Source organism: Daucus carota, chromosome 7, assembly GCF_001625215.2.
Source record: "Daucus carota subsp. sativus chromosome 7, DH1 v3.0, whole genome shotgun sequence".
In the NCBI taxonomy this organism is placed as follows: Eukaryota; Viridiplantae; Streptophyta; class Magnoliopsida; order Apiales; family Apiaceae; genus Daucus; species Daucus carota.
This window is the reverse complement of record NC_030387.2, coordinates 669,962-693,843: the sequence shown is the minus strand read 5'-3', so window position 1 is coordinate 693,843 and position 23,882 is coordinate 669,962. Positions and strand designations below refer to the sequence as shown.

The following is a 23,882-nucleotide window of genomic DNA, read 5'->3' as shown; positions in this document are numbered from 1 at the left end:
AAAAATAGATACTCCTTCTCTATCCACTTTTAAGAAAGAAATTTGTTCAATTTAATTGTCCACTTCAACTTTCATATTTCCAAAATCAACTCCACTTCACATATCTTTTATCTATATTTCCTAGATCAATTTCATTCACATATTATGGGCGTAATGAGTCAGGAAACCAAAGTAATAAAATATTTATAAATTATGAATTATGTGGATGCACTTAATATCAGAAAGCTTGATATTTACAAAAAAATACTCTGCTGGATTGATGTCATTGATACTTCTAGAACATAGCTAACAGGTGCACTAAAAAAAGCTAGTACGAATTAGACAAATATTACTCAGCAAAACAAATAAAAATACTGAAATACAATCAAATGAAACACAAACATGATGTGACGGAAACTAATTTATTTGTTTTGTATATAAACGGGTTGGGTTGGGTTGGTTGAGGGTTATAATATGTTAAACCCTGACCCAACCCAATTTATTCGGGTTTTTTGAAAATGAACCCATTTAACTATCGGTTTTGAACGGTTCGGTTTAATCGGTTCAAAAGAGGGTTGGTTTGGTTCGGGTTTCGCGGGTTGGGTCGGTTATGTTCACCCCTACATGCAGCAGCCTAAGCATGCATAACCTTAAACCAAAACATGCATAGCGACCTAAACAACTGATACTTTAAACCCCAACATAGAACCAAACTATATTACAGAGAAGAGCAGGTTCTACTATAGCCCTTCCTTCCCATAAGTGCCAGGCACCAGGACTGAAACTTAATAAGGGTGATATAAACTGACCTATCAAGAAATCTTATAAATTATATATATATATAATAATTAATTAATTAATTAATCGGTTCAGTTCGGTTTTAACTAATAACCGGAACCGAACCCATGAACTCGGCTCGGTTTATAAATTTTCGGTTTTAGTTCCGGCTCGGTTTTTACCGATTTTGGTTCGGGTTCGGTTTTTTTTTGATTTTTTGCTCAGCCCTAGTGGGTAGCTAGAGCTCACCGACATGAAAAAAATAATATATATTTCTTTTTTTAGTTCCGCTGAATTATTAATATCAATATAATTTTTTTAACTTCTACTGAATTATAAATGTCATGGAGAGGTCCTTATTTTATTAAAACATTATTAGAAAATAAAATATAATAATTGACAAAATTAAAAAAAGGAGTGATTTTACAAATAAAAATAAATATTATAAAATTAATTAAAAATATAAATAATTTAACAAAAATAAAAAGAAGAAGAAAGGAGAGGCACCGTTGGATAACTCCTCGTCCTGCGTTCGAGCCTGGCTTACATACTCATTTGTAAAGTTACAAGACATATTTGTAAAAAAAACAAAAAAAAACACTGATACAGAATTACAGATATACACGCTTCACTACCCTAATTCCGAACTCAGCCGCGAGCCCACCACAACGGCACAACCTGCTCAGCTCCTCCCTGACTCTCTCCCTCCCTCTCGGCTCCAGTGCCCACAGCCACAACCCCCAATTTCTAGGTATCCTATTTTGATTGATTCTATTTTTCTTTAATCTTTTTGTATCTTCTGTGATTTGTAACCAGCTGATTAGCTAGTTGTAGTTGATTTCAGCTCACTAGATTTGACTAATACCCGAGCTTGGCAACAGTAATCTTACCATGAAACGGGGGCGAGAGGCTGACTGTGAAGATGATGTCTTTACAAGCCAAGGCGCGGAAACACTGGATTATGTGAGTAAATTCTTTAACTTCGTTTGTAATACATAATAGATATGCATTTCAAGTTTGTTTTGTTTCCGGGGATTGTCCTTGAGAAAGTAGTTTTTTCCGGGAGGGTTTAGTTGTAGCGTTTCACATCGGTTGGAATAAAAAGAATGTTTGAGGCCTTTAAGTACAAGGCAACGATTAATGTATACCAAGTGGGAAATTTGGGGTAGTTGGGTTGGCTGGAAGTGCTCCCTGAAGTTCTGTAAGTTTGTGTGTAAGTTCGATGAGAACGGGAAATCTATAAGATGGGAGTGCTTGTGACATCCCATATAATTAGCAGGCTGGAGCCAAGTACAGTTCAACAACTAACATATTGCTAGATCTTTTAGACTAATTCGTGGTGAGTTTTTGGGTGTAGTATGCTGGACTTGGGTTGTTATATTAGTGGTTAGAAATGTTGATTGTGAGATATCTTTATGGATCTTGTGTGTTATCTGTATTAAGGGTTTAATTGTTTTAGGAGGATAGTGAGGGAGACGGGTCTGAGTTCGATAGTGATGGACTGGCAGATCATGAGAGTGATGGAGATGAAGACAATGAAGATGATGGATTCAAAGATGATGATAGTGATGGAGATGAAGATGATGAAATTAGTGGGGAGGAAGAAGTTGAAGATGATGAGGAGATGGAGAATGCAAAAAATGAAGAGAGGAATATTGCTGAGGTTGAAGAACTAGAGAAGGAATATATGGAGCTTCGTCACGAGGAGCAGTAAGTCATCTCTTTATATGTTTATTGATTTCCAGAAACACACAATCATGATTTTCTTGTTGTAGTGGTGTACCTAGGTGTTCTAATTGTGCTACACATGCTTTTATTGAAGGCCTGCATTCTTCTTCTATTTGTTTATATTTTTTTGGTTACAAGTTACAACTCTGCATACCCTTCTCCAAACGATACTTGGTCAAACAGAGTATGCTTGTAAAATTGAAGATACTGGTGATAACAACTCACAAAATCTGCAGTTCTGTGCACTGCTAGGACAAACAATATGCATACCATCCCGCAATCTTGCAGTTACAAGCTGCATAGAAAGATATACTTACTCGATGATGGCAAAACAAAAACACGCTCTTGGCCATATAGCCGTACTGCATGCAACCAGCTACTACTATAATCTTCTGAATTAAGTATACATGCATTAGTCGGCAGAGTAGAAGACTTAGATATTGAGACATTTGATTAAATTATTCAACAAACTGTATTAAGAATAATTCTGCATAGGGAAAAAATAGTAAGTTAATGACAGTGATTAGAATCTATCAATTTAGGTTAAAATTCTGAAAAGGACCAATGGTCCTTAACAGGGAAGGTTATGGGGGATTATACAAAAGTGATCTATTACTTTTTTAAGGTCTTTGGAAGGATTCAACTTTTTAAAGGTCATAGTAATTTATTACTTCATATTTAGCAATTCCTTTGCAAGTAAATAATATCTTATCAAAGGTCTTTGGAAGGATCATTACGTGTGCATGTACTTTGTTTAGTTATCATAAGGTGAGGAAAAGTATTATAATAATAGCTCACAGCTGCATTTTAAAATTTTGCAATTATTTAATTAGTTACTATACTTGTACTCGTGGGTAATAACTTATATTTATTCACCATCTTTGATTGGTATGCCAATCTCTTTCATTATATTTTTATATAAGGATTGAAGGAATTTAAGGGTCTCTTTGAATCAGTTTCTGAACTATTTTAATAACTTTGCATCCAGAGATCTCCTGAAGAACTTAAGGAGGCAAAAAGATGAAGATGTTCTGAAAGGCCAAGCAGTAAAAAACCAGAAGGTACAATCTTCTTTGTTTTTAAATTTTTGTATTATCGTTGAATAGACTCACGATCCATTAGTGTAGCCAAAAAATAAGCTATCTGCAAATTTGGCCTCCGATGCTTCCAGTTCCATATTAAATTGCAAAGTATCTTACTGTTTTTATTGGCTTCATATTGTGGATCATGTTACTGCTGAACTGTTTGGTCTGGACCAGTAGACCACAGTTCAAGCATAACACCTTTTCCTATTGTCAGGTGACAATACTTCTCCCCAATTGCTTTTCACAAGTGTAAGAAAATATCTGAAAATTCATGATAGACTTTGGATGCAAAATGGTTTAAGTGTTTACTGACATTAACTGTTCTGATTCTTTTTTCTTCTGGTAATATACATCCTCATGATTATTCACACATATTCTTCATGATCTTTTTTTTGACAAATATGGCTTATAACCTTCCAATTGAGTATCTGTTCTACGAAACTCTCGGGGTGAGCCAGGGTCGAACCCAGGACCTGGTGATGGAGTATAGTTTGAGTTCTGATTGCTTGCCAAAACATGAAGTGCAATTTAATCAGCTAACCTATGTTACACGGACTTGGCTAGAAGTGTCCGACATGGATACATGTCCCTGTGTCGGACTTGGTAATATTTTGAAATATTTACATGTTTTTGGCCTAATACAAGTGTCCTAGTCCAAGTGTCCATGTCCAAGTGTCAAGTGTCTGACATGGGTACTTCGAGGTAAAATGAAGAGTCTGAGTAACATAGCAGCTAACTAGCTGGTGATTCTTAGCATCAGGGTACTGCTTTATAAAAATTCGTGATATGAGACGCATGATTTTGCATACGAAGCCCAAAGAAAAAAAATGAAATTTGTGCATTAATTAAACAATAGCAAGCACTTGCTTCACCTGAAGTTTACCTATTAGATTATAATTTAACTTAACTCCACTGTCTGAGTTGGATATACAAATTTCGTAAAAGGTGAAACAGTTGTAATTTTATTGTTTGCTTATTATTCTTCTCTGGGTGCATCCTAGAACTGCATTTGGTCTCTCTAACTTATGTTTAGGTTTGTTTAAATATACTACTTTTATGCATACTCTTGTTAGTGGTTAATATGATGGTTTTGGTTTTTTTTTTTTTTTTTTGTGTGAAGGCTTTATGGGATAAGACTCTTGAGTTGAGATTTCTGCTGCAAAAAGCATTCTCGAATTCAAATAGACTTCCACAGGTGAAATTTGGCTTACATGTCTTTATACTTGTGGCATCTATTTTTGTATGAAGATGTGTATAACACGCATAATGACACTTCACCCTGTTACCTGCCGAGTTTTTGTTAGTTTCTGAGATGGCCTTGAAGATGTGATAGAAGCGTAGACCAAAATCGTATGATATTTGCAAGCTAATCCTATTAAGATACTCGATATTTCTTCTTTTCGAATTGCCTACTATCGACCTTTAGTTAACTGTGAACAAAAATACAATAGCAATGGCCATCGATAGTTAGAAGTATGTTCAGCATATCTTAAAATGCACTGCAATACTAAAAGTAGTGCAACCACATGGGATGGAGGGAGTATATATATGTTGTGTGTGTGTATTGCTAAATGCTGAATTTGAACTTGGGTGGTATTTGGTGCAGGATCCTATAAGATCCTCACTTTGTGATTCCTCTAGTGAAACCAGTGAAGCATATTCAGACCTTATAACGACATCAAAGAAGACCTTGGATTCTATACAGAAACTGCAGGAGGTCTGTTTTTGTACCATGTTATGGAGATATGTTTTTGCCTTTTGAGGTTATTGAATACAGAAACGTTTCGTTGTGCACAGAAAGTTTTACAATTATAAAATGCCTGATACGCTCATCTGATTTTTTCTTCAACAGGCCCTACTTGAGAAGAATCCAACAATTACTCAGGGTGCTGATGGTATGTTACATGGTCTATCTATTTATTTATATATTTTTATTTTGTAATACAGGCTTGATATCCTCCAAGAGTCCAAGTTATGTTGAAACCAATGACGGAATTTGATGACTTTTCTATATCACTTATTCTTGATTATTATTCTCAAGTGATGATACATTGGAGAAGTTAAAAAAGTTTTCAATGTATTGTAGCGCTATACTTGAGAGTTGTAAATACCTATGTACTACTTAAATCCCTCTCTCCTGGCTATTTGTTTCCCACCAAAGGTTTTTAAGGGCTGATGTCCTGATATTTAATAATCTACTTATGCAAATTATGGCTAGAACTAAAATTTGACAGAAAGTCATATTTAATCATCTGTTGGTGCCTATAGTAAATAATGCTTGTGGTTGGACTACTCAGTAATCATTGCTATGTTATGAAAACCTTGTTTGACATCTCCTTTATATGCTTATCAGTGTATTTATCAGCTTCTTCCCAACTCACTTCAGGTACTTCTGGAAAAAATACCAAGCAATTGAAAGCTTCTGAAAATTTGATGGTGGAAGAAGATCAAGAGTGGTCAAAGATATCTGAAATGCAGTCAAGGTATATTTATATCGGGGTTTATATCAAAGTGGTCATTTATTGCACTCAAATGCCTCACCTTTCTCAACAAGACCTCGTTTAAACCACAGTTGATCTATGAAATGTCTAAGAGAGTAACATAGATAATGGGCCTGTTTGGTTGAGAGAAGGAGAAGCCGCTTCTGAATTCTGCTTCTCTTGACCCGTTTGTGTAAAAAAGTAGAAGCACTTTTAAGAAGCTGACTTCTCTCTCACAACTTCTGCTTCTTTTCCAAACATTTTATTAACTTATTTACTTCTGATTTCTACTCCACTTCTTTACTATAAGCAAGAAGTTACTTCTTTTAAGCTAACCCAAACGGCCTCAACATATCCTGCTTTATATATCAAGTTCACATCAACATATTGGTATTTTAAATTTTAAATTTCATGTATCAAGTTATGATTTGAAGATTCTTTTGCTTGTCATGTCTCACATCTTAGCCAGTATTGTAAAACGAGGCATGTCAGATTTTGTAAACTGATATAGTTAATACTCTACCTTTCAGAATAGTCTCTTTTAGGAATAAAGCAGTAGATAAATGGCAGAGGAGAACTCAGGTGACCACTGGCGCTGCTGCAATTAAAGGAAAATTGCAAGCCTTTAATCAGGTTCGTCAAACAGCCTTAACTTTATCTGTTTGCCACTCTTAACAGCAAAGCTTCTCTAATTTCGTTTTTTAATCATCTCTAGAGTATTAGTGATCAAGTTTCTGCTTATATGAGGGATCCTAGTAGGATGGTCAACGGAATGCAGCAGAGGAGATCAGCTATCGCTATATTTGGAACTGTAAGCTTTATATGGTTTACTAATTTGTTGACTTCTTGTCAACACTGTTCTTGGATAAATTTGTACTATAATACTTATCATAGAGCTGATGTATACCATTGTACTGACTTGTTATTGATTGTTTACAGGATCCAGAAACCTCTAATATTACCAAGGAAGAGGTAGGATGTCTTTCTGTTATTGAAATCTTGTATTCATTTACTTCCTCTTTTTATGAATATTTAGCTGATTCAATTTCAAATAAAGTATTTACTTCTAAAAAATTAAGAAAGTTTTAGTAGTTCAATAATAAAGTGAATAAGTGATAATGTCTCTTACAATAGTACTTATTGAAATATGCCTATGCCAATAATAGAGGCAATTGGAATTTTAGGGAACACTTTAAAAACACTACATGGTGACTTGTTTTACTTATGATAATGTTGCTTGTATTATATGTACATGGTCTATGGTAAATGCACTAGGTAAATGATGACCTTTATTGTTGTCCTGGATCTTTTAATTAGATGCATGAAATTTATTTCTAATTATGGTACAAAGAAGTTGGATTAGTCATTTAGTCTAGCAAATTACCAATGTCATCATATCTGTGATTAACTTGGGTATGAACTATTTGTCTTCAACCATAACCGGTTAATGACGTGCTTTTGGTTAAAAAGGATGATATATGGGGCTGAGATACCATATCTGTCTAATGTCTATGCTTTTTTAAGTATAACCTTGAAGAAGGTACTTTAAACTTGGTGTAGATATAACTAAGATGGGCATATAAGTTTTGTAATAATTTTTGTAGTTCCTTTTGTGTTAAAGTGTACTTGATTGCAGTTGAGTCAGAGCTCCAAGAAGTTGTGCTCTTCTTATTTTAATCTGAAGGTGTGATTAGAAGATCACTATAATATGACAAATTGATCTTCTAATTTTTAATTTTTTTTAAGCTCTCAAAGATCATTTGTCAGATTTTTTTGTGTTATTAATGTTATGCTTTTGTGTATATGTTGTCAAAATGGATATATTGTTGCCGGACGGGACACCGCTATTGCTATATGGTGTAGTGGTCTTCAAAATCACCAAGTGTCTGACTAACCTTAGATTAATGCACTAAGGTGTTTGTTGCCGCCTGCCATAAGGCCACAATAGGCTGCCACAGGTTATGTTGACCTAGTTAGATCAAACCCAGTTTTGTGGCTCACATATCCTTATTCACAATAGTTACATATGTTCCTTTTCTACTCTTTTAGAATTGATGTGTGCTTTTAATCAAATAGGTGGATCATGGATGCTTGACTCTGTAAAAAGCATGGTTGTTAATAGATTGATTATTATCAGATATCAGAATACATGTTTCTTACATATAATATAGGCTATCTTTAATATTTTCACAGCTAAGTTAAATAAAAATTACATTGATTTACAAGAATTCAACATACACAGGAGGTAAATGGTGATCCAGAGCTTCTTGACGACTCTGAATTTTATCAGCAGTTGCTGAAAGAATTCTTTGAGACAATTGATCCAACCTCATCTGGTAAGCCTTCTACTTAATATAATGTGCCATAAAATTTAATATTTTTTTAAACAAAATAATACTCGTATTTCCTAGAAGAAAATGATGAATACACAGCAGCATCATATAAAAATCTATCATAAGTTATTTGCAGACATTGTCTGAACTTTGAACTGCTCACAGAATGCGAAACTCATATGTTTGTTCATCTTGCCATAGAGGCTGCATTTTATGCTTTGAAGAGGATGCAAACTAAGAAGCGAAAGGTTGTTGATCAGCGTGCTTCAAAAAGTCGCAAAATTAGGTTAGTAATTAGCATATACCATGTAACGTCTGTGTATAAAATTACTAAAAGTACTTTATTTAGCTTTACCTGTGTTATAAATTTGATCCCTTTTAAATTGTGTAATCATGTCACTATATTGTTTTAACGGTCTGCAGATACCATGTTCATGAAAAGATTGTCAATTTTATGGCTCCTCGGCCTATGAACCTTCCACCAATGGCTCCAAAATTGTTCGAGAATCTTTTCGGCCTCAAGGTGCAGAAAGCTGCTTGAGCATTATCAGACTTTTATAAGGATTTGAAGCATATCCTAGAAATTGTGTTTTAGTGACACTAAATATATTTTGGAATAGTAATGGGTAATTGGGCACAGTTTGTTTGCCAGGTAAAGCATTTTCTAGGTAATTGAGAGCTTAGCTTATCATGTTAATAACATGTTTTGTTTGAAAAGCATTAAAATATGTCTCGTGTCTAGCCTTCGAGCTGGTGGTTGTTTTACAATGCAAGATCTAGCTGATAATGGTTTCAATGAAGAAATTTATATTGCTCATCTCAAACCAAACAAATAATATTTGGCTGGTTTATATATTCAGCTAGAAAGAAAGGCTTGTGTCTTCCAAAAACATATTTATAATGTTTATTGTGTTATATATAGTGATTGCCATGCATGTGGTCAATGAATCAAATAGTAGGGCTATGATTTATAGGAGTAGAATTTGTGTATGCATTAAATGTTCTTGGCTTGCAAATTCACATTGGCTATAAATAGCCACACTCGGTAATGAAGAAAGATCACCCCGAGCTGCTTATTTTCTGTGCTCAGCTTCTTATTCTCCTGTTAAATTTAGTAGCTTTCTAGTTGTTCTTTTTAGTTAGTATATTACAATATTGTAAAAAAATTAAACAATTTATAAAGCTGAAACAATGTCAAACTTCAGAAACCATTCAATCTCATTAGCAGTTTCAATTTCTTTTAGTACAAAAATCCCATTGAACGCAACTTGCACTCACAACAATATCAAACCTGGCCTGGACCAACCAAAAACAAATGAACCCGATTTTAAAATATGCCGGATAGAATATAAAAGAAATTAAGTTCAAGCAATAGTAATATGTGTCACACCAATGGCCTACATAGACAGAACAAATAGATACTGGTCCTGTTTGGGAATTAGCTGTTAGCTAATCGAATTAGCTGTTTTGACTAGCTGATTGAATTAGATGTTTTGACTAGCGGATTGAATTAGCTGTTTATCGTAAAATTGTTTGGTAAATAGCTGATTGATTAGCTTTTTTTGACACAAATCAAAACCGCTAATCCAAAAAACTCCTCAAAGTAGCTTTTTCAAAATTAGCTTTTTGGATCCAAACTTCTATTTCAATCCGCTAACTACCAAACACTAATATTAACTTATTTTAGTGGTCAAACTTCTAATTTTTCTCCAAACCTTTAACTTCCAAACTGGGCCATTGAATGCCTAAAACTTAGCTTATTTCTTAACAAGATCACCTAGCTTCTCCATAGCCTTGCTATAAATCCCAATACTTTCAACGCCATAATAATGGTAAGTGCCAAAAAATCCGAAAACCTTGCTGCCTAATTGATAGCTGAACTCAATCGACTGTAAGCCCTTATTTGCAGGGGTAGCAACAAATGGTCCATACTTTGTTTTATTGGTATGAAAACAAATCGACCTCAAGTACTTTGATCCACAGCAATCCTCATAAGAACCACTTATTCCATTGATAAACTCTGATGGATAATCAAGCGTCACCTGCAACTTTCACGTATTAATGCATGGCAACATAAAAATATATATTAAGCGGGAATCAGCCTTAATCAGCAGAAACACTGCAGAAACACGGAATAAAGATTTTTTTTTCTTGAAAGAATCAGATAATTAAAATAATCAAAAATTTAATCAGTTTGATGAAGTACGAAACATGAATTAATCAAAATTAATCACTGATTTTTAGAATAATACTCAGACGTAAAATCATCGACAAAATAACAAGCACGTGCGATTCAAAATTTTTGCATGGTAAATATAAGAAAAAAGGAATAGTAAGATGCTCACAGTGTGGAAGCAAGTACAGCCTCCTTCACATAACAGACCAAGTATTGCAGAAGGTACGAGAGTATTTCGGTTTTCAACGTACAGAAACTGGATAAATTTGAAACGATTTTCATGACTGCCAATGTAGATTTGTACTATTTCTGATTTGCCATGATCATCCCACACAGTCAGAGGCGGATCTTAGAAGGGGCAAGAGGGGGCAACTTACCCCCCTTAATTTTTTTGTTTGTTAATATTATACATATTTTTAGGTTGTAAAATTGAAATTGACCCCCCTTAATTTTTTTGTGATCCCTTTTAATTTTTTTTACAAAAAAATTGACCCCCCTTAACTTCATAGTCAGATCCGCCACTGCACACAGTCCCTGAAGTTGTTGTTGGTGGCCCAATTTTGAACATCATGCTTTTACTCTAAGAACGATGTATAGGGTTTGTGTACAAATATACGTAGAAGGGTGTGACTGTTGGTATACTTTTCCCTTCTTCCTTCCGAATTCTAAAATAAGATAAAAATTCCTAATTCGAGATAATATCTAATTTATAATTATATTTTGATAGAAATATTAATTATGGAAGAATTCTATTTAAGATAGGAAAATAAGATAATTATCATACAACCCTTACCTTTATCCCTAGTATTAGTTAGGGTTCCGTAACAGAATTTCACATGCAAAAAATGTTAATATCTATGTATTATATTTTAAAATTATTTTTGAATATATAACGATGAAAAAACATGAAAAAAACATGTATTTTAATTTAGATCCTAAGAATCTATTTAAAAGTTAGGGTTGTGCAGTTGAACCTTAAGTGGTTGTATGGTTCTATTCTGAGAACTGATTCTCTGTTGAGCGTGACCCAGTATATTTGATCTTGAAAATTTAAATATTTAACATTAGAAGTTGAAGTGGACAAAAAATTTGAAACAAATTTTACTTTTGAAAGTTGACATGGAATTGAGTATAGAGTATATATTGTTACAGTGCTTCCAACAAGAAACCAACCAAGCTGCAGCATACATGTTTATTTGCAAGTAGTTGCTTTTATCAGCTCAAGATTGTGGAAATACATACACAATAACTCTCTGGATAAAACATCTGCAAGAAACCAACGAAATCTATCAAAATATACAAGAGCCCTGCAACAACTTCAGTATAAAGCTACTAAAGGCAGGTTTATATTTATTCCAACATCCACGTCATGGAGTGCATCTAAGAACTCAATTTGCCGATGTATAATGTTGACTGTCATCACTCGTGATGGTCTTTCACAACAGTAACAGGACAATGTGCATTATTTACCACATGATTGCTAACGCTGCCCATGATAGCCCTGCAAATCAAGCAAGAATCATATTATCAATATATGAACTACATAACTGTTTGGTAAATAAATATAAAAATTGAATTCAGCCAACTCCCGAAATTGTTAAAGTTTGGAAACATGACTTGGTGGACCATGTAAATTAGTTATCTTGTGAGCTTGTATAAGTAGAGCATCAAACACCACCATTAGTTCTGAAAGCCCATGTTTCTTACTACATGGGATTACGATCCTCAAACTGTTGGCCTATTTACTCTTAATTAATGTTTGTGTCAGAATATAAACAATACGATCATAACACTTTGGGTTTTATAGTAATTGTAGGCATCAGATCTCACGCCAAAAATGAGCTTTCAAGGGAGGGGTTTATCACATCTGATCAATACAACATTCTCATAAACTAATCACAATATATTGTGTAATTCACTTACACAGAAATATAATACGATAAGGGTGCGATTGACATATTCGGCAAAATGAAAAAAAAAAAGAAAAAAAGATCAGCACTGGTGCATGAAATTGCAATGGCTTGTTTGGGAACTTGAATATTATTTAAAATGTTGGATTTAATCAAATGACATGTTTGGATAAACAAAACAATTTGGATTTAAAAAAAATCAAATACTAGTATAAACTTGAGAATTTGAAATGACAACTCAAATCATGTCATTTGAATTCCATCATCCGAAATGAATTTCAAGTTCCCAGACACATTCTTAAAAATTTGTGTAGTGATAAAATAAGTACAAATTCTATATAAAGGGAGTATAGTCCTTACAAACAACCATAACATAAGGTTATTAGATATTTGAAATAACCAACACATTGAATTAGCAGTTTATATTATGTAGCCGATGTCCTACAAAAACATCCAATCAACAACAAGACCAAGTTGGAAAGAAATTCAATAAATTCAAGCCTTAGAAGGCAGGAAAGGGAACAAAGCATTCTATATAGTAGACACCACATTCTGAACATTTACTACATAGGAAGTATAGTTTTTACAAAGTTTTATCTCAGCATTAGAAGAGAAGTTAGGTGAAATGAGGTTCTTAAATTCACTTGCTAGCAAAATATACACAAATGCAAACTTTCCAAATAACAAAATAATACTACACATGACTACATGAGTATAATTGAAAAAATCAAACCTTTTGATCTTGCCAAGTCCCCTGTTTCCAATGACAAGGCAGCTCAATGGGATATCATCCACAGCTTCGCATAACTTCTCCCTAGCATCTCCCCAGTAGATTTTCATCAATACTAAAAACTGCTCTCGAGCACAAAATTTATGTTAATATATTAAATACAGCTTAATACTGAATATAGCAGAATAAAATAGCTCAGTGTCAATCCAGTCACCTCTTTCTGAGCAGCTGCAGTATTGACTATATCTAGTGTTTCTGCATCAGGCTTCACGCCGTATTTCTTCATAACATTTGAGTCAGAAAATTCACTTAAAGGAATAAAAGCTGCAATAAATAGGAATTCGTGAAATAGATCAATACCCCTTTGCAGAAACACATGTGTAATAGGTAAAATGATTATAATCAGTAGCAGAAGCAGAAAATTAGCGAGGGTAGCAACATTTACAGTACAGACAATATCTAGAATAAAGATATATGGAACAAAACAGTAAGTTTGTGGATTGCCCACATAAAAACCAATATCCCTAAGTTATAAAATTAAAACTTTGCCATGCAGTTAAATATTCAACGGGAATAACCGATAGACATCAAATTAAAACCACATGAGTAGCATCGCTGGAAGCAAGATAAAAGCAATAAGACATTTAGATATGGCAGCAGTTCTCAACAGGTACCTAATGGATACTGCTCTCCTCTTAGTGGTGTGGAGGGATGTGTGATTGAGATTTATCTAGCTATAATTAATCATTAGCAAAAAAATAAGAAATCAGTATGTTCCACTATGCCGATGTCAGTTGTTTGCCTCATCTTTTATATATGACACCTCATCCACCTGTCTACAGTGCTGATACACTGAGAAGTTCAGTCAGAACATGCTCATTACGCGATTTAATATCCTTGTGGCATGTTATCTCTGCACTCTTTCATATTCATATATCCACCAGATCGGCGACTACAAGAAACAAACTCCGAGTTTGATATCAATACTAGCGGTGGTTATATCTAGACTCTAAGGAGACTTGATTGTTATAGTCATGAGAATGTACACCAATTTCAAATGCAATTTAAGAACAATAAAAAAAATAGTATGTTGAAACTGATGAACTGTTATTTAAGTACTTTCACACTTGGAACAAGCATCAAGACATCACATCACCGAGACAAGAGAGACATGTGATAGATTCAAGCAATTTTGGCCAATTGTGATTTTGATGATCATTGTCCTTGTGGTGAACTGAAGTGCATCATATATGACAATATAAGGATACAAAAATAAAAAATAGACAAATTAATGCCAAAGTTTAGACATGGAAACCCCCTAACGGCAAGTGGTAAAAGTCCAGGATCAACTTCGATTGCTTCCACTGGAATGATTCAAACATTTCCTCTCGAGTTTGAAGAGTGCAATCAAATAAATAAAATAATAGTGCATACTGCATAGTCCTGCCATTATTCCCTTAATTCCACATTTTGAAGTAAAATTAAACGAAGTTCTTGTATAATTAAAAATTGTTGTTTTTGAATCTTCAAAATTTAGAAGTGAAATCTAACAATAGATTAAATGTATTATTTCATGACATTTTTTTTATTTATATTTGTTTAGTAATGTTTAGTTGTTAGCTAATGTTTGGTGAAGCTGACTTTGAAACACAGAGTCAATTTGAATTGGATGGAGGCAGTAAAACAACTACAATGACTAAAGTACCATATGAAATGCTATTGTTGGCAGCAACACAACATTTTGAGGGTCGCAAAGAGTGGGAAAACTCTGAATGTTGGTTACTAGAAAAACTTTGAAAGCTTAATCATATAACTCGCACTAACTCCTTCACAACAAAAGCATGAAGTTGCATGAGACCGCTTGCTTCTAGTCAAACTAGATTCTTTACTAGAGAACCTTTTTAACAGCATATATAGTAAATATAAGAGAGAACAAAGTAGAAGATGTGTTGAAATGGTTCAGGGGTAGACGGGTAGTAGGTATTTTACAGGAGATGGGGGTGACTAGATTTGAGAACTCTTCCCACATAAGATGAATATGCTACACCCACTTTCCTCACTCCAGAATTCTAGGCTCAAACCAACTGACTTTGCTAGTTTTCCCACAGACTATCACCATCAATGATCAGTTGATGCTATTTTTCAGAGTAGGTGTAGAACCCTTTAGAAACACTCCGGAATTAACAAATTATAACTTGAGTAGCTATATGTTTACAGGTACCATTTCTTATGCTCTTTACAATACTAGATGGATGCAAATGGTAGATTTTCGTGTTATTAACTTCACCTGGATCGATTTCCTTCACCTTGAAATTATTTACTTGACTCTTGGGTTAGTAAATCTTGATTATATTCATGACAGTATTTTGCAACCAGAATTTATACTGAGGTAAAAATGGTGCTTTATGTGGAATTATCATGGGCCTATTGGTTGTTCTTAAATCTTAATTGATTGGCTTAATGATATTCAAGTCTATAATTTTGAGATCAAGAACTCCTGCTAACTTAAGCAAACATGACAAAAAACAAATAATTAAACAGCTATACCCACATTAAAAAAAAGATGTATATAAACAAAGGTTAAGTATCAAATTGACCACTATATAATTAGCAAAGTTCCAAATTTGTTACCAATAAAATTGGAGTCTCATACTGGCCACTTTCAAGCGGTGGGTCTCAAATTGACCATTTTTGAAGTCTGTCATAAACTAACAAAATCTTAAATTTATTAACGAAAATCAGCAATTTTACGTGAAAAGCAGCCAATTTGAGACCCGAATTTATATATAAATTTGAAACTTTGCTAATTATACGGTGTCCAGTTTGATTCTTAATCCTGTAAAAGAATGAGATAAGGAAAAAGAGGAGAAAAGCATACGAGAACCGGTGGCTTCCCAGAGCTGCATCTCGCCTCCCTCATAATAACCCTCAGCCTGAATGTTAATCAAGATGAGATGATCCCCCTTGCGAGCAACGTTATCAATAGCCCATTTCAAAGCTTTCTTGCTGCAACCTGAGAAGTCAACTGCCACACCCACTCTCCTCTCTGCTTCCATCTCTCTCTCTCTCGATCTCGATAGCAAGATTAGTTTACACAGAGTTGACAAGTTTGCTCTAGTGTTATACGAGTAAACTATATGCAGAGTCCTTGGTCGTATTCTAGTACTTTAGTAAAATATGTGAGTGCATGATGATTTGTGAGCCGTTGGATAGATAGTGATGATTGGATGTGTACAGATAGATAAACATGTAATGGATGGATGATGATGAGTTTGTGAGTGCGGCTGCAAGTATTGTATTGTGTTGTGGTCCACAAAGATTAATAATATCGCCCACGACAAAAGTTTTTCCAGTGCATTATACTCCCTCCGTCCCACCCATTTCTTTACGCTTTTCTTTTTGGAGTGTTCCACCCAATTCTTTACGTTTCAAAACTTATCAAAAATAGTCAATGGGTCCCACCACTTCTCCACTTTTCTTTCCTTTTCACATTACTTTAACTCCACTATCTTCTTTTTATATATTAAAAATCAATAGGTCCCACCACTTCACCCACTTTTCTTCCTCTTTTCCACTACTTTATACATATTTCTTAACCTCCGTGCCCAACCATTCGATAAGAAATGGGCGGAGAGAGTATTTGATAAAACTTTGTATGTCTGGTTCTGGAACCAAACGGCTGTTTATGCCTGTCTTATTTGCATCAAGGTCCTTTTGGTTTTGTAAAATTTTACAAATGAGGCCACCTTTTTTAACCGCAGTGCTTTTGTATAAAAATGGGTCTAGAACAATCAGAAAGAATATAAGTGGCATACATGATTCACCAACTCGAAAGTATTTCCAGATACTAGCCTTAAACCCGTGCAAAGCACAGGCGGCTATATAATTTTACACTAATTATTAATTATTATATAATAGTAATATATATTAATGATAGTAAATTTACTTTTTTATTTTTTAACTAATTAGAAATTATATTTAAAAGAATAATAGTGGAGTTTTTATCTTGTAGTATATCAAACTGTTTAGAGATGTAAGACTATGGGAACTCTAAGTGTTGCAGATTTTTAGTTACAAAGTGAATCATCAAACCAATATGACCAAACCAAAATTTCGTACGACTATAAATTATACCTATGTTTACTTATTATAATATAGATCAAAAGATAATTTGCAGTTTGTATGTTATCAAAATTCTATTATGACTTGCCAGACTGAAATGAAATAATTTTGCTAGTTTCAACCTGAAAGATCTAGTTTTTTTTTTTCAAAAACAAAGCCTATATTACAAATAAAGCAAGAAATCATGATTTAAAAAAAATATCAACTAATCATCACCAACCTCACTCGGAGTGTATTCGATTGGGATTTTAATGGATTGTTTTTAGTCTATGGATTTTAATGGATTGTATGTGATTTTGATTTTGTGCGGATTCTTGATAAAATGTTGCAGAGTTGATAGGATTTAAGCACAATGCTTCAAAATTCCATTGATTTTGGTGGGATTTCAAAAAACTTAAAATACACCGAAAAATGCCACAAAATCCATCATTTTATGAAATGTAAAAAAATCCATCAGCATTTGAATACCATCAGATTTTAATGTATTTTAAACGATCCCAATTGAATACCATCAGATTTTAAAGTATAATTTAAAATCGCAATTGAATACCACTAGATTATGTAGCATAATTTAAAATCCCAATTAAATACCTCAAGATTTTAATGGATTTCAAACAATCCCAATCAAATACCCTCAGATTTCATGAATACAAAAAAATGTTTTAAAATCTCAATTCAATACACCCCTCTGGGATAGATTTTATTAAATTTATAATTTAAATTATAGTTATAATTTATAAAATATATATGATAAATATCAATTTAAAATATATATTATTCAAGCTATTCAATTCCTACAGTTTGAACTGAAATATTTTGTTCAAAGTACCGGATCAATTGGACTTAAAAATACATAGACAAAATTGCATGAAAAAAAAAATGCATTCGATTCCGATGGACACGGTCACAGGCTCCTGACAACGACACAAAAACATGACACGAACAAACACGAGAAAAACCCCGTGAAACAAGGCCAAGACAGCAACTAAAAAAAACAGTTTCCAGGGTCCTGATTCATTCTTTCTCAATGCTCACCACCTGTTTGAACAATTAACTAACAACCATTCCCTCCCCAACCCATTCCCTGTTTTTCACCTTCCCCTCATTCACATCTCTCTCATTTTCTCCCCTCTTCTCACATTGTCCTCTACCATATTCTACCATGGAGTTGAAGCTCATTTTCATCTCCTTCGCCCTCATTTCCTTGCGTTACGCCAATGCGGTCTGCGTGCCGCGGGACAACGCAGCCTCGCATCCCAACCCCCACGCCCCTCCAAATTTAAGGCCAGTGTCTGTGAATGCAGTAGCAGAGTCTGATCCAGCTCCAGCCCCCATGACTCCCGCGCAATCAGGCGTCGTCGATGCTGTGCTTGGTCCACAGCCACAGGCCAATGGTAACGAAAATCCAGAGGTCAAGAGAATTTGCGATGCCACGGATTATCCTGATGTCTGTCAGGCTGTATTTAATCGATACACTGGCCCAACAGACTTTGTTTCTCTACTTAATATAGCAATAGGCGCGGGTTTGGATGTCGCGAGAGCAGCCACAGGGACAGCGGACAATATGTCTACTCAGCAAGGGGCGCCAACAGATCATGCCTCGGTGTATTCAGATTGTAAAGATAGTTATGATAGCGCCTCGATTGATTTCCAAAATGCACTCGACGCACTTCCTGTGAAAGATGTGGGGACCTTGAATACGATGCTGAGTGCTGCTATAACGGATGCCAGTGATTGTCAAGACTCACTGGAAGGAATGGACAGCCCGTTGAATCTTTTCTCGGAGAAGTTGAGGAAGATGGCTAGCAACTGCCTTGCCATGGTTACGCATATGCAGCAGCCCGGGCCTGCATAAATTTGACAGATGAATAATTAGCAATTCGTTCTCAGTATTACGTGGTTATGAAATTCACAGGAACTGACTGGCATGGATAGCCCTATAATTTTATCCTGTAATTGTTACTTGTATTACAAGTTGTTTTTCTCATGTAACAAATAAATCTAGGTATTATATTTAGGATATAAGAGTTCTGTAGAAATAAAATGGAGCTTCCTGGCTCTGTATATATGATTTACGAATCGTTCAAGCCTCTTTATAAACATTGCATTACCATTTCCACTTTTATTTGGAAAAATGTTTGTATTACTTCTTCAGACGCATGCAACACTTTCTGGATTGACGGATTGATTTTTTGGTCATGCAGATAACTATATTGCTTAAAGGTTGTGTGGCATCAGAGAGTCTGATCTATGAATCAAATTTTCATGACATGCTAAACAACAAGCATAACTGCTTGAACAATAATTCCGTGGGTATATATAGAAATAGACATGTTATAATTGATACTAGATAAGATGTCAATAGTATTACTGAAAGCCTGGAAATATCAGAAACTGGGACACCGGTGAACAAATGGCACTGTCCTGATCTTGTACTATGAATTCTTGGATATGGCATGACTCGTAGCTGCATAGTGAGACTGAAAGATGCAACATTGTTTCCAGAAAACAATGAAAGGTGGTATTTCAAAGATAAATTGTTTTTAAGCCTAGCTAATCAGGGGAGACTGTACCATGTACAAGTATGTCCGACTTCTGGAAAATGTGTTGAACTATATTGTCCATGCAAAGAGAGACGATTGGCTTTGTCCACTCGTTTACTTCAGCATCAGGACTGGACATACTTACCGGAGAGAATATATATTTTAAGCTTATTCAGATTGTTGGTTGTTTCTGAAAGTTGACTGGTATGTCCTTGCAGTTTTACTAATGCTTCACACAGGCTTGTAGTTTCGTTTCTGCTGTCACACACCAGTTGGCCTATCTTTAGCGCAACTTGATTAAGGTAGTAGTATCATTTGACACACTGGTTGTGGCTTATAATATGAAGCTTCTAGGCGTAACAAGATTTTTCCTACTAATGCATTGTTGTTTGTTACTGGCCCTGCTGGATGCCACTGAGCCGGCTGAGTTCACTATGGCTAAAACTACTAAACCGGTAAAAATTTGCTTTTTCTTCGTGCCTAAACCGTGGTCACTGCAACCGCTTCCCTCTTGAAACTTGGTCCAGCCCCTGGTGACAATGTCACAAAAACCAAGAAGGGATGAGATTAAAGGAGCCCTATTGTCTCTTTTTGTTATACATTTTTTAATCTTTATATATCTCTGAGATACTGATGTATATAATAATTGATCTTAGATGTGTCTTCACTTGTTCTCTACAATGCATTCTCCTCTTTTTTGGAAAGTTAAAGATATATTATATCAATGTTTAAAGATGTATGATTCTCCTTGCTGCCTTTAATTGGATGTTAAGTCTTTGTTCATAGATAAGTCTAACAACGATGGCCAAATCCGTCCCTGTTCTGTGTTATCGGAACAAATTGTTCTTATTTAGAATAATGCCAAACATGTAAAATGAATATTACCCTAATCACATACTGTCAATCCTCTAAAAACACCAGGGTTTTAATCATTCATAATAAAATAATCAATGCCATGTATGTCACTTAATGAACTATTAATCATGTCAAACAGTCATGCATATTTCTTTAAAATTTTTGCCTCAATTGATTTTGCAAACTAAATCAATAGACTTCACAGTAAATGGTAAAATTGAATACCTCCGTATCATAGTGAATAAACATTTCTATGGCATGTATTCGGTTTCCTTGATAAGTTTCAGCTTAAACGGCTGTAGTCCAGCTCTAGTGCAGCTCCTATGTGCTCAGCAAATGCATAGACCATTGCAAATAGTTATTTCTATTACATCATTAGATATTGGACGGCTTCTGGGGAAAGCCGTTTATTGGAAATGTCAAAACACCAGCCTGTTCTTCCTTCCTTACTTATTTATGTTATTGTTGGAGTGTTCTTTATGACTCTTGCTCAAAGGGTATCAACTGAGTAGATTGAATTACTATAGAAAAATATATTTGGCAAATCTTCTTTAAAATATTAGTATAAATTAACTAGTGAGACAAAAATGCAGGCAAATCCTTCTTTTAGTTGTGACGTCCAATTTCTAGTCTAGTTAGTTTATTTTACACTGAATATGATTGCAGTATAAATATTAAAGAGATAGTAGGAGGAAAACAATAACATATTAATTATTTTTACAGATCCTTAGACATGGATGCGACGAATGAATCATCTTCCTTAGGATCATTGGAGCTTTTGAGCACATTTGGATGCAGATTGAAGCGTTTAAGAGTGGAGCAGGGAAATGACACAAGCAACAATGCAGTAAGTGGTCCTAATCGTAAGGATTTATCCACAAGTGACATCGTAAAGGTAGCAATGGACAAGTTTAGAGGATTAACTGCACAGAGCTGCAGTGATCCCTGCATGCTTGTCCATTCCTCTAATGGATATTCTGGACTTTACAGTGAGATTGATGATGATGTTGAATCTGTATTGTTTCTTCTATCATCTGCTGACAAGGTTGCTAATGAACAATTTAGTCGTGCAAGAAAGTTGCTAAGCATGTGTAGTCACTTGGCTTCTCATACAGGTAATCCAGTTCAAAGACTTGTTTACTATTTTGCTCAAGCTCTCAAGGAGAGAATTGATAGAAAGATAGGAATAATTTCATCAGAGGGACGAGAAGATTGCAAGAGATGGCTTTTGAATTTGGATGAAGCCATAATCAGTTTTAAGCCTCCGTTACTTGCATATGGAATAGCAATTCCCTCATGCCTAGCTTATAAGTCTGCAGGAATACAAGCTATCTTGGATCCCATGGCCACTGCAACAAGGATTCATTTGATTGATCTTGGAATCAGAAATGGCATGCACTGGCCTTTTCTGATGCAAGCTCTTGCAGTTCGACATGAATGCCCTCTTGAAACTCTTACAATTACTGCACTTGTTACATCGTCAGAGGTAATGATCATGGAAACTGGCAAGAGGCTGTCGCAGTTTGCTTCCACCCTAGGGCTGCCTTTTTCTTTCAAAGCAGTACTAGTGTCGGATATGAATGATCTGAAAGAGGATTCTTTCAAGATAGAATCAGGGGAAAGAATTGGCATCTATTCTTCATTTATTTTGAGGAATTACGTTGGACAACATGAACAATTTGAAAATTTAATGAGAATAATTAAAAACCTGCATCCCACTGTAATGGTTATGGTTGAGCAAGAAGCTGATACAAAGTCACCAGAATTTATGGACCGTTTCACTGGAGGGCTTATTCACTACAGTGCTATGTTTGATTCTCTTGACATTTGCTTTGATGGCTCCCATCCTCAAAGAATGCCTTTGGAAGAAGACTACTTTGGTGCAGGAATCCGACAAATTGTCACGTTTGATGTTGAGGAAAGAGCTTCTCTGGATATGAAGATTAAAGATTGGAGGGCTCTGCTGAATAGCTTTAATATTGTGGAGAAAGATCTTAGCTCCTCCGCTCTATATCAAGCAAACATTGTTATAGAGAACTCTGAGCTCAGCAGTCTTTGCACACTGAGTATGGATGGAAAATGCTTACTTTCTGGGTGGAGAGGCACACCAATTTTCTCGCTTTCTGTTTGGAAGTTTATCCCAGATATACCGAAACTTTGCTAACAATGCAGCTGGTGGTTCCTAATAGGTTTTTGTTTTGGTCTTGTTTCTCTATTCTCAACTGTTTTTAAGCTCAAGAAGAAATCTTTTCATATATGTAACTCACTCTAGGAGTTGGAAGCTTATTTAAATGAAGTTGATTGTCATTTTACATATTTTTACCCTTATTATTCCAGTTACTGAGACATTAAGTGTTTATATTTACATATCTTAGCATCTTTCTCATGTCTGCAGAATATCAGCTTTGTCATGTACCATCAGAAGAAGCTGGTGTATTTCAGTAAACGCATCTTTCATTTATCTTGTGGAAGCTTGGAACACTAAAGCTTAAATTTTCACCCGGAAGAAGGTGTTCTTATGCATTTGTCATCATACATATAGGCCAAAAGGCAGAATATAAAGACGAAAGGATGCTTGTTGCAGAAGTTTACATGTGCAATAACATTACAAATCAATTTGAATGTAAGAAAAATAAGATCTTTGCGTTTATCTCAAGAAAAAGAAAAAGAAGATCTTTGCATTTCTTTGCAGCAAGAGATGTAATATTTTTATAGCTTTGCAGTTTGATTTTGCCAAGTACATGCTGATGAAATAATGTGTTCATTTTAAACATGATCGCTAAATTTATAAGACACATGTAGTAAGCTGGATGGTATCCACTTGAAGGGCATCCCCAGTAACTTGTTTGATCTTAACAGTTCGAGGTAAGCAGTGAACCAAGTCACGTATTTGCAGCTAGGAGACGATCTGTTTCCAGAACCATTTTAGGCTTCATGATTCCTCATCCTAGATCAGACTTTGCTCAATAGCTAAATATTTGACAACATCCACAGAACTACAAGCGTAATATTCATGTTAATGTCAAAAGGTTCATACTGCAATTCAGTGAACCACGTATTCATAACAAAGTAAAACTACTAGTAATATTGACAACGTCCAATTTACAGACTGGTAGCCTGCTCTTTCACAGTTTCACAACAAAACACTTGTACATTTTATTTTT

General features: G+C 34.8%; 5 protein-coding genes across 10 annotated transcripts in view; 4 read left to right on the top strand and 1 right to left on the bottom strand.

The window, feature by feature from the left end:
• Positions 1 to 23,882, top strand: part of LOC108193242 (ATP synthase subunit gamma, mitochondrial) — a 72,764-nt gene that overhangs the window by 13,753 nt on the left and 35,129 nt on the right. The gene's annotated exons all lie outside the window — the stretch shown is intronic.
• LOC108196688 (uncharacterized) lies at positions 1,329 to 9,190 on the top strand. Of its 6 annotated transcripts, none has more exons than XM_064081512.1 (14): positions 1,329 to 1,507; positions 1,591 to 1,719; positions 2,216 to 2,466; positions 3,473 to 3,545; positions 4,690 to 4,764; positions 5,176 to 5,286; positions 5,422 to 5,464; positions 5,956 to 6,052; positions 6,580 to 6,682; positions 6,765 to 6,860; positions 6,989 to 7,021; positions 8,292 to 8,385; positions 8,584 to 8,668; positions 8,806 to 9,190. In XM_064081512.1, exons 2-14 carry the CDS (start codon positions 1,648 to 1,650, stop codon positions 8,921 to 8,923), a joined length of 1,251 nt encoding a protein of 416 aa, XP_063937582.1. In that variant the 5' UTR covers positions 1,329 to 1,507; positions 1,591 to 1,647; the 3' UTR covers positions 8,924 to 9,190. The 6 variants fall into 6 exon arrangements, with proteins under 6 accessions (XP_063937582.1, XP_063937586.1, XP_017219576.1 ...); XM_064081516.1 differs by having other exon boundaries at positions 1,334 to 1,507; positions 1,638 to 1,719; XM_017364087.2 differs by having other exon boundaries at positions 1,366 to 1,507; positions 1,601 to 1,719.
• LOC108196884 (universal stress protein PHOS32) lies at positions 11,636 to 16,466 on the bottom strand. Its single transcript, XM_017364364.2, has 4 exons — positions 16,077 to 16,466; positions 13,413 to 13,522; positions 13,202 to 13,320; positions 11,636 to 12,059 (listed from the first exon to the last, which is right to left on the bottom strand). Exons 1-4 carry the CDS (start codon positions 16,252 to 16,254, stop codon positions 11,978 to 11,980), a joined length of 489 nt encoding a protein of 162 aa, XP_017219853.1. The 5' UTR covers positions 16,255 to 16,466; the 3' UTR covers positions 11,636 to 11,977.
• Positions 18,137 to 19,444, top strand: LOC108195336 (pectinesterase inhibitor 3). Its single transcript, XM_017362296.2, has one exon. The coding sequence runs from the start codon at positions 18,483 to 18,485 to the stop codon at positions 19,173 to 19,175; it is 693 nt and encodes a 230-aa protein (XP_017217785.1). The 5' UTR covers positions 18,137 to 18,482; the 3' UTR covers positions 19,176 to 19,444.
• On the top strand, positions 21,370 to 23,306 carry LOC108194377 (DELLA protein RGL1). Its single transcript, XM_017361327.2, has 2 exons — positions 21,370 to 22,907; positions 23,114 to 23,306. Exon 1 carries the CDS (start codon positions 21,452 to 21,454, stop codon positions 22,880 to 22,882), a length of 1,431 nt encoding a protein of 476 aa, XP_017216816.1. The 5' UTR covers positions 21,370 to 21,451; the 3' UTR covers positions 22,883 to 22,907; positions 23,114 to 23,306.

Excerpts from the sequence above, each read along its gene's own strand:
- LOC108195336 (XM_017362296.2), top strand. The coding sequence starts at position 18,483 with ATGGAGTTGAAGCTCATTTTCATCTCCTTCGCCCTCATTTCCTTGCGT.
- LOC108196884 (XM_017364364.2), bottom strand. The coding sequence starts at position 16,254 with ATGGAAGCAGAGAGGAGAGTGGGTGTGGCAGTTGACTTCTCAGGTTGC. Across the intron at positions 13,523-16,076 it reads CTGGGAAGCCACCGGTTCTC|CTTTTATTCCTTTAAGTGAA; the intron begins GTATGCTTTTCT and ends TATTTATTGCAG. Across the intron at positions 12,060-13,201 it reads GGACTTGGCAAGATCAAAAG|GGCTATCATGGGCAGCGTTA; the intron begins GTTTGATTTTTT and ends CTTGATTTGCAG.
- LOC108194377 (XM_017361327.2), top strand. The coding sequence starts at position 21,452 with ATGGATGCGACGAATGAATCATCTTCCTTAGGATCATTGGAGCTTTTG.
- LOC108196688 (XM_064081512.1), top strand. The coding sequence starts at position 1,648 with ATGAAACGGGGGCGAGAGGCTGACTGTGAAGATGATGTCTTTACAAGC. Across the intron at positions 3,546-4,689 it reads AAGCAGTAAAAAACCAGAAG|GCTTTATGGGATAAGACTCT; the intron begins GTACAATCTTCT and ends TTTTGTGTGAAG. Across the intron at positions 6,683-6,764 it reads AATTGCAAGCCTTTAATCAG|AGTATTAGTGATCAAGTTTC; the intron begins GTTCGTCAAACA and ends AATCATCTCTAG.